Genomic DNA, 18,836 nt, shown 5'->3' with positions numbered 1-18,836 from the left:
TCTCGAGACCATCAATTAATAGGTTTCAAAGACAGATGAATGGATGCGTGGACTTTGATTCGCAACCCCTCACCTCACGTATTGCTCAGACCGCACTTACCTTTCGTAGCACAAAAATTCGTTACGCCATTCATCCTCACTGTCCGCATGAATCCTACTGGACGTCGTTGTTTTCAAGCTGTTACGCCAGGTGTTTCATTCCTAGGCCCTTTTACAGTCAGTGAAGTGGACGCGCGTTGTCTTCGTCAGGTCGGAGCCACGTGCTCCGCGCTCTGCTCTCCCGCTCTATTGGACCGCTTCAATGTGCGCAGCCCCGCTGAAATGAACGCCCACGCGCTTTAAATCACACCGCCTTACATGCAGAAAGACTTTTGAGTTTAGAACTCCGACACAATAAACCGTAAACTCTTTGATTTCGGCTTTTATTTTCTATTTTCATGAAGTTTTAGTTAATGTCACATTCAAGGTGTTCCAATCACATGTCAGTCTTTTTAGTGATGCTGCTTTTGATTTTAGTGGCACTTGGTGAGTACTGCTTTTATAATATGTCTTGTACTGAACTTATTTTCCTGTTATTATGAATAATTAAAAGTTGCTGCTGGTCGTAAAACCTTTCTCAGCAAGAAAAAATGTAAAAGTAACAATTATAGATTATATGATTTTTGATAGAGATTACAAACCTCACAATATTTATTACATCAGATTAGGTCAATGTATAGTTGAAGCGTCATTTTAAAATAACGGTTTATACATATAATTCTAAGAAGTGTCTCGAAGAAGTGTTTTTAAATATGCATTGATAACTTGTACTTTTACAAATAGCTGCAGACGTTTTGATTTTTTTCGCCGATTCGCACTGATTTTGCCAGTCTGGGTGACCCTGGACGGGTTGCTTTGTTCATTTGAATTTAGGCTCTCCGAGAGCTCAGATGAGGCCCCCTCATTGTTAAGCAACAGGGGAAAAATACTTAAATGTAATAAATAACATGCACCAACACTTGTTTCTCGTAGAACTATTGCTTGACAAAGAACCACTTCATTCTGGGAAACTTTTTTGCATATAAAACTGAGCATAATTCAAAAACGAATTAATGAACAGTGGGCTACATTTATTTTAAACAGTTTCAAAGTACTTCGTGTCTTTATGTAGTTATTATGAAATTGGTAAACTTTGTAATTTGCATTTTACCTGAGATCTTACGCCCTGCGTCGGCACTTTAACGAAATAGCACAATACAAACATAATTTGAATTGAATATAAAATAGTTTCTTTGCTACTTTGAAATGGTTATTTACATGTGGAAAAACAGAAACATTGAATGTATGGTAGGCTACCTGGAGGGATACTAAAAGATCGAGAAAACCTAACTTAGCCTGTTATATGCAGCAAGCGACATTTTAAAGTTAGGAACGCAGTGATATTTTACAACTATGCTATCATCTGCTCATGGCTATTTATGGAGCCGGTTAACTGATCTAAATAAATACAAATTATTACTGGAACTTCCACGTGGATGGTTGTATTGGGCACCTAAAATGATTCCCCTATGGCACCGCATAGAAAAACTGTGGCACTTTCATTTTTAAGAGTGTAGTGCCTATTTAAACGCCACGAACCTGAACAGGCAAGCAGACCGGTTAGATGTGAAGCAGAAAATGCAATATACACTTACAATTTAAGTATTGAACCCAGCTGTGCAACATGGGTCTCACCATCTATCCAGATCTATTAATTTCAGCTAATTGTCTGAAAAGGCAAAAATACTAATGAGATGGAGTTAGTAACAGCAGGTAGAAGGGTAAGAGTCCACCTCTCTGTGACCTTGCAATGCTGAAATGCAGCTGCGAAACGTACTTGTTTTGTGATTTCTTTATAAACATACACATGGAGATCTTTGGGTGATGTTTGTCAGGAAGACTGTTTGCAGAATGGGCCAAACTGTCAGAGAAAAATTAATAATATTCCCAAAACCCACTTAATCCAATTCAGTGTCTGCAGGCAGATGTCCCACCAACATAGCCGCCTTTGGACTGGGTGCGAGACCATCATGGGGCCTACTCACACACAATTATAATCATCAAGTATCCTTAGGTGCACATCTTTGGGATGTGGGAAGAAAGTCATGCTGATGGAGATCATGCAGAATTCATACAGATAAGGTACAGGATTCAAACTCAGGACACTGCAGACAGAAATAAGAGAACAATGAATTAGAAACTGAGCTCCAGAAATAACGAATTGCATACTAAAATATACCACTTGTTTATCAAAGAAACACACGTCCATTACTAGGATCATAAATTTCATACTGAAGATGAAACCCTGCCGTTCATTCTCCTCCTATATTGTCTCTCTATTCTTGAATAGTTTTCTCACCAGAGAAAAGTATGAAACAAATAGTAGTCTGATTTGGCAATCTCTCAACAAAATGCACTGCGTTTTTATTTAAATATTATTTATATTCAGCGTTATGGCATTTTTCACTCAGTACAGATAACAATTGCTTTTCGTCTACATCAATGCAATTTAGCTTTAAGAAGTACTTTTTATTTTTCTCTTGAACTTTGCAAAATCGACTTGTTTTTCTTGGAGTCGTTTTTGCCCACATTTTTCTAAATGATCCTGAAATTTTAGCTCCTTATATGAAATGTAACTTTTGACAGTACGGCACAAAAGTGAATGCCCCAGTTTTCAACTTTGACAACGTTTTTGTTTGACATGAAGTGACTGCTTACCTGCCTTAATTCACTCGGTATTTAATGTTTACGTTGACTTGTTTTTTAAATGGCACTTATGAATGTCTACACAAAGTGACACACAAGATCAGGACTCAGTCGTTGGCTCTCAATCAGTTCAACGACTCGTTCAGGGTCACACGTTAAGTCAGAGCCGGGAACCAAACGCGTCACCTTTAGGGTTAGAATCCTACGATTTAGCGGTAACACCCCAACGATGTAATAAAGCAGGAATGTCCATTTTATAAACACGTTGTCGAAATGTACGCACATCTTTCACATTCTGTACTTCTCAGGTATATGTTTTTAATTGATACATCCATCGGCAGAGTTATTACATAATATGAATTTGGGGTTATTAACAGGATGTTGTTTAGTTCATTTGTCGCAAGTGTCTTTAGTTTAAGGACACACGTCCAGGATTGTTTTTTTTCCTTTGCTGCAGAAATGGGCTTCGGCTCCGCGACCCTGATTTGGGTCATGGGACATTAGAAAACGGATGGATTCTTCATTATTATACAAAAGCAGCAGCATTTTCATTAACTTACTTTTTTAAGAATCAGTACAGAGAATAAAATTATAATCAACTTACATTGTCAGTTGTGCGGCATTCGTATTAATTTAATTTAATTATATGAATCTTCTGCCAGTAAAATGACGAAAATGTGACGTTAATTGACAAAAATCGTACTTGCGCATTCACTTCAGACGCAGAATTGAAAACACGATTGCGAGGTTTTTGTATGTGGAGTCGCGAAGACTTTCCATGAAAATCTGAATAGGCGCAAAACAGCACCATTATAAATGCAACTTTCAAGCGCTAAGAGCTATTAACACGCGCCTTTCGCTTCACTTGTGTGGTATTCTTTGTTCACTCTGACAGCTTCAGTAAAGGATTCAGTGGGAGGCAGGTGATTAATTCACAAAGGCTTTTAATTTATTAATAAATATGAAATAGAACATTTACAAAAGACTCCGTCTCTGTTACTCTCAGTTGCTGACAATCTCCTTTTTCTGCTTTTATAATTGTCTTGCCTATCTGGTTTATAACAACTTATTTTAAATTTTAATTCTCAATATACTACAAGTTGCGCTTCTTCGTTTCTCGCTGTTTTTTGACACATGGCGTCACGACGGATAAAGCACCTCATCACTCTAGTCTACATTGTGTTTTTTGTTAGCTCTTTCTTAATATAATAAATAGATTTCGTTCATTTAAACCCCCGCTGTAAAGAAAAGAAGTGTATTTTTAAGGGGATGATAAAATTTTTACTTTAACTTGTATGTAAAACACATTTTTGTACTATACTTTCTGTGAAATAATTACTTTTTAAAAAATATTAATAGCAAAATTACATTGTTCGCTAAATAAAGGACCACAACAAACTCACAGTGGAAAGCGCCACCTGGGGAAACCTCAGAAGCGGTCCGCTTTATCCCAGCGCGTCTATCTGTGGAAATGAAGGCTCAGGTGAACTTGTGGGCGGGAATTCTGAGATAAGGTCATATATTGGGCGGGGCGAAACAGGTCAGATTGGGCGCTGTTTTGCTTCGAGAAAAAATGAAGTTTATTTGTTGATCAAACTCAACAAGTATTATAACAACTTCTCTTGACAAGTGTGTTGCCCTATAGTATTATTTACCATATAGTATTTATTACATTATTTTAAATTAGCTTGTTCCGGAAATGTGCATATAGAATATGCAGAGGTAGTAAAGTCATAATGCGCGTAAGCGCAAGTTGTCCTTTTCCTTCCTGACCGACAGTTTGTTTTTACAGGTGGAATGACGGTTTTGTCTGGAGCGATCGCGGTTGAAGTTAAAGTCTCCGGAGAGGACGTGGCGCTGACCTGCAGAATACAAGCTAACAAGGACCTCCCGCTATCCTTCTCGTATGTCAGCTGGTACCGACAGGAGCCAGACGGAGGCACCCACTACCTGACAGCTGTTAGCGCGTATTATCTCAGTTACAACAGATACTCCGGTACAATCAATTTACAAGAGGGGATATACAGTTTAAACATTTCCGACGTTCAGAGAGCGGACTCCGGCATGTACTTCTGCATCGTGAGAGCAGCACTTAATTTTTTTCCTGGCACAAGTTCGAAATTAATCGTGACAGGTAAGTTTACCATAGGATTTCTGTCACTGAATGTTTTGGACCGATTGAAAGTATTATTTTTTACTGAAGTGTGTGTGTGTGTTTTCCCCGACGGTACGACAGTCAGTGCCGCTGCCTCGTCGCTGCAGAGCTGTAGGTTCAAATCTTGGTCAGGCAGATGCTCGTATAACGTTTGTACGTCTTGTGTGAAGGCTGATGTGTTATGCTACTTCAACTGAAAGTCGTGGAGTGTTCTTTCACTGACATCTCAAATAAACGTGTATTTGAAAAAGCCCACTGTAACCAACCGAAACAGGGAGAGAAACATTACATAATATTGTCCAATTCGCTTAATCAAAAAACGGGCTGTGGGGGTCGGATATCATCCCGATACAGTTTTTGCTGAAGGGAGGAACCGGCGTAGATGGGGCGCCAGTCCAGCACACACGCAGCTTATCTGGACCTCTCCAGACTTACCGATCCGTCTAAACATTCGGAGGAGATCCCTGAAAAACTCTCGAAAAAGGAAGCCAATTTCATCTAGACAGTGATGGGAGCGAGATTCGGGCAGATGACTGTTGAACTGTGAGGGAGCAGCGATAACCACCAGCTAGAGGTGATTACGTATTACGGTCGTATGACGCATTGAAGTAAATAAGCCCTACCCCAAATTCAGTGTCAAAATCTCAACAGTTTTGGGAATATTTAAAAGTGGACGAAAGCAGGTACAGGCAATAAGGCCATCAATTGAAAATCAAATTAGCTGCTTTCAAAAGTCTTCTTAAGATAGGTATGCGCCGGTGAACAGGTCAGAACACCGTCAGTCAGTTTGCCCCTGCGGTTGCACGGTTGTCATTTCCTGGAAATATTTCCATCCTAATGATATCCGAACACCGGCCTAATGCCGCTGTTGACGACCCGGGAGAGTTTTGGGGCTGTAGATGACTGGGTTTGTTTCCCCTTGGACTGTTGCCGCTATCGACAACGTCTGAGTTGGGCATGGGAGGTCCTTGATATTCAGCCGTTTGGGCGACGGCACGTAATCTTTAAAAACAGCACAAATATTTTCAACGCATCCAAAAATTGAACAATTTGGCGTGAAAAACGCAAATCTGGCAACCCTGGATCCTGTGTGCTCACCTACAGTAGGCTGACAACCCAGTTACATCGGGCATGTTTTGCAGCAGTATCTGCTGTGGTGGCCCGCATCTCCTCATAATCCACTATTGGAAAGAAATGATTGAAACAATCTGAATGGCATACAGGAGGCAAGGTAATATTCCATAGGTACGCATTTTGAGGATTGCAAACGCCAGTTCCTTTTTGTTATATTTGTATTTACCGCTATTAAAAGTAATCCTATCATTAATGTAGATTCAAAATTTAATTTTGGGACATAGTCATTTGAAAAGGCAGATGGTGAGACCAAATGGCTAATGTGCTGGAAGAAAAAACCTGGCTTTCTCTTTGCATGTCTCCTATCCCACTAACAGAGGTATATTGTGCAAATTGTGATCCGTATTTCAGCCTAAATAAAAATGCTAGATGAGTAGCCTATATTGAAAGGGTGCAACATGAAAAAAGAAACAAAAAAATCTACATGCTTTAAAGCCCAACATCCATTGCTGAAAATGAAAAATTGCTGTTCATATGTTTTAAATGGCTCCAAAGGTGGGATAACATCCTAGACAGGGTACATTTTTGTGTATATGCATATGGACACTGGGTAATTTAAATACTAAGCTTATGTTCGAAATGGTTAAATGGAAAAAAACAAGCTGACAAAAAAATTTTGTTATGCAACACTGATAAGCACCAACACAAATTTCAAACTCCATAGCAGAAGCTGAATCCAGGAGGTCTCTCCAGCACAACTAGGACAGCAAAGTAGTGGGACACTTGAAGCCCCTTTAAAGTTGTAAATTTCAAATACAGTATTGTCTATATGGATATCTAGATTCTTAATTCCATGATATATGAAACAGTATTTTATTACTCCATTTGCTAACCTACTTATCCATTTGATGGCCAAATGGAGGCACTGCCCCCAACAGGTTTTGGAGCAGGTTAGAAACCAACCCTACAGAATCAAAAAAACTATTTAAGATTTCTTATATTGCAGTGGTATTTTAGTATTTAATGAGGAAGTATATGTTATGGACAGACTTGCTTTATTGCTTAAGTATTATTTTTGAAACAAAGAAAAGTTTGAACACACACTTTATAAAAGTCTCACCTAAAGAGTGAGCAATAGCAAGAACTATTTCCTAACATTTTTACAAGTTTTTCTTTTCCAAAAGTCTGATCTGAGTAACTGAACTAGCTCAGCTCATTAAAGTTACTATTTCAGCAGAACATTTACATGGTGCAGTTTTATCTGAAAGTAAGCGCAAATGCTACTTCAAATGGTTTTATTCCTCCATTAGAAGGAGGTGGTCACCAATTTTAAGTCTGATTACCATGAAAGACCTGCTTTTCACTAATTCTGTGTCAGACCAAAAATGGCACAGTGGTCTGTGTGCTTTGTACGGTGAGCTTTGTAGCTACAGAACAGTAGAGCTGTCATGGGTTTTAAGCATCCTTGACACTTATGTTAGTTGTTGTAAAGTCTTTAATGAGGTGGAATGATCTGGAGGTTGGTCAGTGATCAGTGTAGAGTGTACCTCTACTCACAATTGGTTATGTGTGATTTGCTTTCCTAACATGATAAATGAAAAGTAAATGTTACTGGCCTTGGTTTACCATTGAATTTGAACAAAGTGAAGGGTTTTGTTAAGGATTACAATAATTAAAAAAATATTTTAGCATTAGTTGATGTTAATTGAGTTAACATTTGCATTAAGCTGCACCACATGAATATTGAAGTAACAATTTGTAAGAGTGTGAAGTTCTTTATTACTGAAATCTATTTTTCATGTGGGGATTTTAATAAAAAACCTTGCATTCATCCCACTCTTACTTAATTCAAAATTCTGATTCTGGTAGAAGTGCTAGGGTGTTGTACTGTGTTAGCCATTATGAATGTAGAGAAAAGCCAAGCAAAATGACACCTTTTATTGGCTAACTAAAAAGATTACAATATGCAAGCTTTCGAGGCAACTCAGGCCCCTTCTTCAGGCAAGACGTAATTACATCTTGCCTGAAGAAGGGGCCTGAGTTGCCTCGAAAGCTTGCATATTGTGATCTTTTTAGTTAGCCAATAAAAGGTGATTCTGGTAGATGATACTATTCTTATTTTAGTAAATGAACATATTTTGCCAAAGAAGCATTAGCTTGGTAGTAATTAAAAATTCACATGGGTAATATGCTATTTATTTATTTAATGTCCATAATATCAACAAAGAAATCCAGTCATTCTCATTGTATTGCAAGTGTTGCAACAGTTCCTGTTGGATGAACTCTTCGGGATATCTGACAAAAATATGATTTCTTGCAAAGTCCTCAGCCTCTATTCAAATTTTAAAACTTTGCTCCTCTAACAAGTTATTGCAGCATAGCAGCACATTGGCTTGGGGTGGGTGTTGAGGCACTAGTAGTCAGACTTGGGTTCACATCCTTGTTCAGTCAGTGTCTGTATGGAGCTGGCACATTCTTCCCGTGTCTGTGTTGGCTTCTCTGGGTAGTCTGGTTTCCTACCATACAGCAAGTACTTATTAGGTTAATCGGTAATTCTAAATTGTCCGTGTGTTAATGAGTGTGCAGTTGCTTTGCAACTGTGTCCAAAATTGGTGTGATAAGCAACTCCAGGAAATGGACAATGGTATTAATGTTCAATTAACCTTTCTGAAGGGAAAATTAGTTGTAAGCCAGCAACTGTGTTAAAGCAATGAAAAAAGTATATTGCTTGCATAACTGTAAACCTTCTCCACATTCATTTTCAATGGACACACTCTTTGTTGCAATACAATTTCCATTTTTAGGGCAAAGTCTAGGATCGTTTTAAGAAACGGAATGAGCTTTGCCTGTTCTTTATTAATGACTGCTAATGGGGGTCATTTATCAGGGCTTACCGTTGTATTCAAACGTTTGGTATCTTTATGTATCTTTCTAATTGATGTAAATTCAGCTCCTCTTGTGAATTCTGAAAAAAACTCTTTGCTCTTCATTTTGGTGGCTTTCTGTGAAGTTTAGTGCTTGATCATTGATCCTTAGCAAGATGGTTTATCTAAATTTAATACAGTCACATGTATGGCACACACACAGGATAATAAAATTGGTGTTTACTGTACTGTAGAGCTGAACTGACTTGGGAGAATCACTTGTTACTAAAGAAAGTGTCAAGTTAAATATTGAAAGCAGTAAATGTAAAATTATGCAGAGTTATTTTGTAGGTTATTATTCATAGGCTATTGATAACAACAACATTCAGAAACATTTCAGGTGTTTAACAAAAAACTTCAGGACCATTTCATGTATTTTGAAACATGTCAACAAAACGACATATTATAAAGGTGAAATATACAGTCTGCACATTAGGGTATTGCCTATTACTGTCATTCCCTAAGAATTTAGTTGTGTTCCATCTATTTGCTGCAGTTCAAATCCTTTTTGCTAGTGCCTGTTTTACAATATATTTGTAACATTTTTTGTATTTTACCATTCAGTGTATCTTCCTTTTATTTACAGATCCTGCAGTGAAGCCAAGAGTCCAGATAATGTCTCCACATTGGGATGACAAAGCTCCAGATGAGGAAGATCACTTACTTCTCATTTGTCTGGTGACTGACGCCTTACCTTTAAAAGCCAAATTAATGTGGACAGTCTCTGGTCAAGAGCTTCATAATAGTACACTGGATGGTCATGAAGGGATAATAGCAGCAAATGGTGGTTATACATTTGTAAGTCACTGCAAGATTGACGCTTTTCAGTATACAAAAGACATCAGATGTGCCTTACTTGATACCACTGGTGCTTTAATTGCAGAAACAGTCTACAGACATAACCAAAATCCAGGTAAATAATTCTTAAAATTCTTTACTAACTGATTCTGCTATTCTTTGTATGCTTCCTATTACGGAGCTTTGGCATTCAAATATTTATAATACAACCTGGACTGTTATTTTGTGTGGTTACAATACAATACAATACAGTTTATTTTTGTATAGCCCAAAATCACACAGGAAGTGCCGCAATGGGCTTTAACAGGCCCTGCCTTTTGACAGCCCCCCAGCCTTGACTCTCTGAGAAGACAAGGAAAAACTCCCAATAAAAACCTTGTAGGGAAAAATGGAAGAAACCTCGGGAAAGGCAGTTCAAAGAGAGACCCCTTTCCAGGTAGGTTGGGCGTGCAGTAGGTGTCAAAAGTAGGGGGTCAATACAATACAATATACACAACAGAACAATTCCTTAAGACAGCATAATAAAAATTTTAGAATTACGGTTTAACAGTAGATGATATGACATAATTAGGTTTCGATATTTTTAGAGTCCTGGAGACCTCATCCATCTAGCTGCATCTCCATTTGGCCATGCCACGGCTGAAACATTGCTCCGATGAAAGGACCTCTCTTTCCCATGATTCCTGTGATCCTCCATCAGGGATGACTTTACCATAGGCAGGCAAACAACTTGGCAGGTGGGCCGTGGCACCAATGGCCACATTTGGGTACCGAGAAAAGAAACAGAATAGGTGAGGGTTAGTATTCAAATATAATTATCATGTTACTTATGTTATAGTGCTAATGACTAACAACAGAGATGCAGTATGTACAGTTAATCAGCAGCTCTAGTCAGGATATGCTAAACTGAAGTAGTGAGTCTTCAGCCGGGATTTAAAGGCTGAGACCGAGGGGGCATCTCTTATGGAAGCAGGAAGACCATTCCACAGTTTAGGGGCCCTGTAACTAAAAGCTCGACCTCCCACTGTTATTTTATTAATCCTTGGAATCCTAAGCAGACCGGCATCTTGAGATCTTAATGTGCTCAGGTTTGTAAGTCATGATAAGTTCAGACAAGTAAGCCGGACCTTGGCCGTTTAATGCTTTATATGTTAAAAGGAGGATTTTGAAATCTGCCCTAAATTTAACTGGGAGCCAGTGTAAAGATTTAAGAACTGGGGTTATGTGTTCATATTTTCTTGTTCTTGTAATAATTCTTGCAGCGGCATTTTGGATTAACTGGAGGCTGTATAGAGAACAGTTTGAACAGCCAGTGAACACCGCATTGCAGTAGTCAATCCTACTAGAGATAAATGCATGAATTAATTTCTCACAATCCTGTTTATTTAGAAAGCGCCTTAATTTCCTAATATTTTTAAGATGGAAAAAACAGGTTTTGGACGACTTTGTAATATGCGCTTTAAATGACATGCTAGAGTCAAAGATAACTCCTAGATTGCGGGCTGATTCAGTAAAATTAATTGGGATTCCAACTGAGTTAAATGACGACAAAATATTGCTGTGATCAGCGTCATTCCCTCCAACAATTAACATCTCTGTTTTATCTGTATTTAAAGACAAGTAGTTCTCATTCATCCATTCCTTTAATTCACTAACACAACTAATTAAAGACAACATCGGAGAAACTTCATTTGATTTAAATGAAAGGTATAACTGGGTGTCATCTGCATATGAGTGAAAATTAACATTATGTTTCCTAAAGAGAGATCCTAGTGGAAGCATGTAAAGTGAAAACAGTAAAGGTCCCAGTACTGAGCCCTGCGGGACACCATATTCAACTTCTGTGTATAATGATGGAGTACTGTCAGCATATTTCTGTACATATTGGAATCGATTTGATAAATAAGAACTGAACCAAGCGAGCACGGGGCCTGTAAGTCCAACATCGTTTTCTAGCCTGTGCAGTAAAATAGAATGGTCAATGGTGTCAAACGCTGCACTCAAGTCTAACAACATAATTACAGTGGAATTTCCTTCATCAGAGGATATCAGAATATATGGTTATATTGTGCTAAGTTAAAGACGCCTTGATTTCTCTATGTATAATTTAATGGCTTCTCTTAAACAAATTCCATCTTACACTGCGTAGTTGACTCACAACAATATTTGTTTTCTGTGCCTTCCAATATATTGTGGGTGAAGCTATTGCATAAAGTCACTTGCGTAGAAAATTAAGTCTTTAGTCTCAAAGATGAAACTTCATATGATCTGTACTGCATTCATTTTAGATGGATCATAGCTTAATGAGGTTAATCCATGCTTGTTTTCCAAATGCTTTAAATTCTAAACATTGTTTTCTGCAGTACTAGGGTGTTGTTAGCCATTATGAATGTAGAGAAAAGCTAAGCAAAATAACACCTTTTATTGGCCAACTATAAAGATTCGAATATGCAAGCTTTCAAGGCAACTCAGACTCTTTGTTCAGGCAAGATGTGAAGAAGGGGCCTGAGTTGCCTTGAAAGCTTGTATATTGTAATTTTTTTAGTTAGCCAATAAAAGGTGTCATTTTGCTTGGCTTTTCTCAACATTGTTTTCTGTAACTTTAATTTTAAAAATAAAATGCTAAAGCATCATAAACTTAATAAAAATGTGATTACTTTTAAATTGTATTTAAATTTTCAGCCTTTCTTTGTTTTCTTTGGCCGAAGGAACTGTTAATCAATTAAATATACGTGAGCTTTGTGCATGTTTGGAGCTTCCTTCTTACAAATCTTATCTCCTTTCTGTCTGACAGAGTGTCTCCAGCAGATGGCACTTTATGGATTACCAGGGGTTTTCCTTCTTTCACTGTTAATTGTAGTAGTCACATGTATTTACAGGAGGAGGAAGAAAAGAGGTATGTTTTTAGGTTTTGTACATCTTTATAAACATACACAATTAACTTTCCTTTGTTTGACATTCTTAATAACTCATTTCAGCCCGTGGGCCTACTACTACAGACTGTTACAAGCAGGAAAGTGCAAGACCGAGGAAGTGTCTGGAGAATTCGGTAAAGTAGAATAATAGATAAAAAGAATAATTAAACTCACTAAAAATCTGTAGAACAAAATCACAGATGGAACAAGATCTTTGAATAATTCTTAATAAAAAAAAAATTACCAGTTGAAATCCTGATTAAGGGCAGAAAATTCCTGTGCTGCAAGTACTGCCTTCCTTGCAATAGCTCCCAGTTAGCAATACAATACATTTTTATAATTCTGTTTAATACTTTAAGGAATTCAATTTGATATTGCCTTAACTGCTTTTACTACAATCAGGAATCGTTAATCTGCGATAGCACAGCCCTTCTGACAGTCCTTACTTCAGAACTTAAATAAAAAAAATGTGAACATTTTTGGAAAGGAAAATTAGGCCGTAATGGCTGGAATCAGACCTGCAGACTCTTAAGTACATTTACAGAACACATTTAGCTGTGTGCCGTTCAGTGTTCCATTGTTTGTTCTGAAGCTGCTGACTTACAGAGCTATTTAAGTTTTTGAGGATATTTATAAACGTGTGTATGTCACTGACTAGTGACAATTGATTCAAGTTCATATATTGATAATGCCTAACAAACAGAATTCAAATAGAACTTAAAAAAACACAAAGAAATCTTTAAGGTTCTAGATAAATAAAATAGACTTAAGTTTATTATTCAGTTATTGTATTCCTTTAAAGGTTGTTGGGTATCTTACATGCATCAGTAGTAGATGCAGATACCTTGGAGCAGGGTTACAAATGTACTATGAGGCCTACAAGCTGCTTGTGATGCCATTCATTTTATTTGTGTGCTATTTTCTGTGTCATGCCATGCAATATAATTGTACAGTACCTTTCAAAAAGGTCCTTTCTGAATTAAAGTAAAAAGTTTAAAACAAGACTTTAATTGAAATTCTACACTATTTAACTAAATTCCTTAAAAATATTATCAGATTGAAAGAGATAAGGCAGTGACAGGCAGGGTGAATAGAAAGAGCCACAGTACAAGAACTAACATTAAGAGCTCCGACATATTCTGCCACAGTAATTCTGCTGAGTATTTGGTTTTGATTTTATAATTATCAGTGCTTACAGAAACATGGTAAATATTCATTTGCAATACTGTATTTCTTACCTTCATTCCATCCATCCATTATCCAACCCGCTATATCCTAACTACAGGGTCACGGGGGTCTGTTGGAGCCAATGCCAGCCAACACAGGGTGCAAGGCAGGAAGCAAACCCCGGGCAGGGCGCCAGCCCACTGCAGACCTTTATTCCAAGTACAATAAAAACACTGGAAACAGTCCATAAACAAAAGTATAAAGTCAACATTTTATAACGATTCAGAAGAAGTATCCTTACAAAGATGTAATAGTGAAATAAACAAGTATTATTTTGAGGCTTTCAGAATTTTTCCATCAATACTTTTTCAGAATAAATATACTGATCTGACTATATGAACAAAATATTTATACAGTATATTCATAAAAACAATTATTGAACAATAATTGCATTTTCTTACCTCAACACTAAGCTAACTATTTCAAACAGGTAAAGCCCACAGTTGACTAGTAATGGCGTTGGAGAGCATGTGTGATGTATTTTGGTCAGATATGTAAGTTAGAGATTTGCTGTGTTCTGTACAAGAACTTGAACAAACAGTGTTCACAGACTGTTCAGTAGTTAATACACCATTGTTAGGTCAAGTGAGACGTATTCTGCCTTTTAAGGTAGATCAAACGCTCCTGGTGGTTGTTTCCATTTCAAAATATCACTCATTAATAAGTATAGCAGGATTGCTCCTGAAAAGAAGTAGCGGTATACAAGTGTCTTTTACTCCAATACAATACTTTGTCCTTTTTATAAGAGAACTCTTAGTGGTAATATGAAGTCTTTTTTAGACTAATTATTTGCATTCTCTTATTTTAACATCACACTAATACAAAACAACACTTTTAACAATTGGACACTTACTATATTTCCTGCCAGATAATGCTTTTTCAATTTTCCTTTCAGACTGAATATGCATCCCTAAATGTATGAAAACTACAAGACGTGCATTCTGGGTTTATGTGATTGCTATTTTAAGAGGATAATTCTGAAACAGAATGAGGAACTCGCATCAACATTCAAGGCTCAAAGTGATGAACCCTTTACATTATCTCTGGGAGAGCGGGCCAGCGTCATTAAACACACTGTGCTTAGTATAACCGAACAAAGACCCTCTTCCTAACAACACAATGCGGTCAGGCAGTCAGTATGGTATTTATGACAGACTTTGTAAAAGCCTATCAGCTTTGCACATCTGGAAACTGCCATTTATCCCCCCTTCTTCTTTGCAAAACTGTTCAAGCTCTATCAGGTTGCATGGGGATTAGGAGAGAACGGCATTTTCCAAGTCCAGCCACAAATTCTGAATTGGATTGGAAGCCAAACTCTGACTTAGCCACTGCAGGAAATTTAACGTTGTTGTTTTTAAGCCATTTTGTGTAGATTTGTTTTTATGCCTGAGTCCTTAGCTTGCTGGATGCTAATCTTCTCCCATTGCACAAGTTTTTTGTCGATTGTATCAGATTTTACTTGAGGATTTTCCTGAATTTTGCTGCATTCATTTTACCCTCACAAGCCTCCCAGGGCCTGCTACAGAGAAGTATCTCCACAGCATGATGCTGTGACCACCATGCTTCACTGTGTAGATAGTGTGCATTTAATAATATTCATTTTGGCTTATGACAAACATGGTGTTTAGAATGATGGCCAAAAAAGCTCAGTTTTGTTCTCAGATCATGGAACCCTCTTCTAGCTGAATTCAGAGTCTCCCATTTGTCTTCTGACAAACTCTAGCCAAGATGTAGTGCATTTTTCTTCTCTTTGCCACGCTCCCATTTAACTGTGACTGGCAGCAGCTATAGCATGCACAGCATGTCCAGTTTTACTATTATAGCTTGTAACTCGTTCAGAGTTTTCATAGGGCTGTTGGTGGCCTTCTACACTCATTTTCTTCTTGCACGATCACTCAGCTTTTGTGGACAGCTTTCTCTCATTTACAACTGTGCCACACATACTCTTTCTATTTCTCAATGATTGCATCAACTGGACTCCATGGCATACTCAGTACCTTGGGAATGTTCTTGTTCTTTCCCCTGAATTCTACTTATCAGGTACCTTTTCATGGAGTTGCTTGAAGTCTTATTTTGTCCTCATTGTGTAGGTTAGGCCTTGATACAGACTCAACACAAGTTGGACCTTCCACATTCAGAAGTTCACTTATACCTAAATCAACTCAAACCCCAATAGCACAGACAGGTGGTCTCCATTGACCTAATTCTGCGACATGTAAAACCAGTCAGCTGCACCGGTGATGTCTTGGGTGTGTCACATTAAAGGGGGTGAATTCTAAGGTGATCAAATATTTCGCGCTTTATATATGTAATTATTTTAGACAACTTTACAAGGATCTGTCTTCACATTGACATTAAAGAATCTTTATCTGTTGATTAGTACCAAAAAAAAATAAAAACAAATTAAATTCACTGTTACTCAACATAGATAGATAGATAGATAGATAGATAGATAGATAGATAGATAGATAGATAGATAGATATTTTATTAATCCCAAGGGGAAATTCACATAATCCAGCAGCAGTATACTGATACAAAGAAACAAAATTAAATTAAATAGTAATAAAAATGAAAAGAATTAAAATAAAATTAATGTTCGCATTTACTCCCCCGGGTGGAATTGAAGAGTCGCATAGTGTAGGGGAGGAACGATCTCCTCAGTCTGTCAGTGGAACAGGACAGTGACAAAAGTCTGGAGTCATTGGAGAATAATAAAATATGAAAACGTCTAAAGGCTGAATATTATTAATAGCACCAAATAAAGGTGTGCATTGGTCAATTCTATGTTGTTTTTTTAAGGTAATTCTTCTTGTGCATTATAATGTAATGTGGTGATTGTCAATGATATTTAATTGAGCAAGTTCAAATGTTTAAAAAATGTGTAGATTTTCAGATACCTGATAGTCTATGTTTTCATTCTTTTCAACAGCTTTCAATAAATTGCAAAAAATCTTTCATTTTTTGGTCTTAATTAATTTAAAACTAGATGAAATACAAACATGGAATTAATAAATATAGTCCACTGTAACAAGTTCATAAGCAAAACCACCCGTTCGGCCCAGGCAGAGTACTGATGTAGCCCTACAGGCTCGCCGGTTGCTAGTGGATTACTTTGCCATGGCTGATGTCTGCTTTGCTACGGTGAGAGATGAAAAGTGCTCTTTAGAAATTTCTTTTTTCAAATACAAGTTTCCAAAACAATCCATTCATAGATTTGAAACCATCTCTTGTGACATTTTTATAAGAAGTTTTAAAGCATAAGAGAAGGTTAATCAAAAATCAATATTCTAGAGCCTGAGACCACAAAACTTTACAGATGCAAGAATAACTACAGCAGCCCCTAAATATAGCTGTGGAAAATCACCCTTTATCTTCTTGACGTATTTACTTAAAATGTGCCAGAGAAGTAGATGAATATGAAAGAAACCACAATGTTTTTAAGTCCACTTGAGATTGGCAGACAGTAAATAGAACTTTGACCACAGTGAGACTGTGCTACAGCAGAAAAAAACAAAAAACAGAAATGTGGTCTACCTGCTTTGATGCCCTATTTGAACAAACTTTATTTTCACATCACCTAAAAGTAAGTAGTGCTGTATTTTGTGAGCGCAGATTTTTCAAAGATGGTTGGTCTGTCATAAGCATGCAGTACAGTGCAGGATATCATAAACAGTGTGATCTGCAAAGGTATGCACCCACGCTGCACTATTACCTCATGCCATTTAAGCAATATGAAACCTTGAAGCAGAACATTTCTTGGCCTGTTCAATTTACATTGTCTATTCCAACCTCCTGAACCTAAAAAAAAAAAACTTTTATACAATATTAGTATTACCAGAAAATATTAATATTCTTGGCGAGTGTCTCTTCGTTACAGTAACCATAAATTAGTCCAGGATGAATACAAAAGGATACATGGTGATTTCTCCATATGAAGGTGCAAGGACATGACTTTAGGGGTAAACAGGTCTTTTTCTGTAAGTTTCTTCACCAAAATTTTTAAAGTTACAAGGTTGTGGGCAATAAAGCATGTGAGCAAGATTAACAATACTTAACCAACTTTTGTTTATAAAACAATTTCCTCTCATTGCACATTGCTTTTTGGGTTACAAATCCTAGCCTACCATCCACAAATTTAACAGTTTTTGCAAATGTTGTGTAAAAAGTGGTAAGTGTGCCAAAGAACTTTAATTTTTTTTATATTTAAGAGTACAACTTGACCTTCCACCCACAGAGTCTTGAAATGTTTTTTCTAATAAGACCAACATTTAAGAGATGCCACCTCATTAATACCTTAAATTCTAACCATGGATAGCTTTTTAAGAGAGACAGAGACATGAATGTCATTGCCAAGGTAAGTAAACTGTCAGCTCTTCCTATGAAGTCAGTTGACGGATTGGGAGAGCATGGAGGGTCATGAGACGCTGGAGAGGGGTGTATGGTGCTCCTGATATCTGTGCAAAAGGACGAAGATCCAAGTCTTTAGAGCCCTGGTGCTTCCTGTCTTGCTAATATGACTGTGTTACATGGACGCTATCCAGTGACCTGAGACGAAGACTGGACTCCTTTGGTATTGTGTCTCTCCGGAAAATCCTTGGAATCGCTAGTTTGACTTTGTGTCGAATGAGTGGTTGCTCATGGAGTCCATCATGCAGCGTCATTTGCAGCATTACGGCCATGTGGCCCGTTTCCCTGAGGGTGATCCAACTCGTAAGATCCTCATTGTTGGGGACCAATAGTGGCTGGACCAAGCCAAGAGGTCACCCACGTAATACCTGGCTGCAGCAGATAGAGGGTCATTTCCGGAGGGTGGGACTGGACCACGTGTCTCCCTGGGGGATTGCCAACCGGGATCCCAAGTTGTTTCGTTGTGTAGTGGGTGCGGCAACGCACTGTATCAGTGCAAACTCCTCAACTTGACTTGACTTGATACCTTTTTGCATAAATATTTATTTTTACTTTTTCAAAACTTATGGTCGGGTGGCACTGTGGCGCAGTGGGTAGCGCTGCTGCCTCAC

The 18,836-nt window shown here is 37.7% G+C and overlaps 1 protein-coding gene across 2 annotated transcripts; it reads left to right on the top strand.

The window, feature by feature from the left end:
• The first annotated feature begins 263 nt into the window (after positions 1-263).
• On the top strand, positions 264-16,232 carry LOC120538010 (M1-specific T cell receptor beta chain-like). 2 transcript variants are annotated; one of them, XM_039767362.1, is made up of 6 exons: positions 264-525; positions 4,517-4,858; positions 9,464-9,790; positions 12,470-12,571; positions 12,654-12,724; positions 14,713-16,232. In XM_039767362.1, the coding sequence occupies exons 1-6, from the start codon at positions 453-455 to the stop codon at positions 14,737-14,739; spliced, it is 942 nt and encodes a 313-aa protein (XP_039623296.1). In that variant the 5' UTR covers positions 264-452; the 3' UTR covers positions 14,740-16,232. The 2 variants fall into 2 exon arrangements, with proteins under 2 accessions (XP_039623296.1, XP_039623305.1); XM_039767371.1 differs by lacking the exon at positions 264-525 and adding an exon at positions 4,280-4,353.
• The last annotated feature ends 2,604 nt before the right edge of the window (positions 16,233-18,836 follow it).

This window comes from Polypterus senegalus, chromosome 1 (genome assembly GCF_016835505.1).
Source record: "Polypterus senegalus isolate Bchr_013 chromosome 1, ASM1683550v1, whole genome shotgun sequence".
NCBI classification, from domain to species: Eukaryota; Metazoa; Chordata; class Cladistia; order Polypteriformes; family Polypteridae; genus Polypterus; species Polypterus senegalus.
Note: the sequence above shows the minus strand (reverse complement) of the source record. Positions and strands in the feature narration are given on the sequence as shown.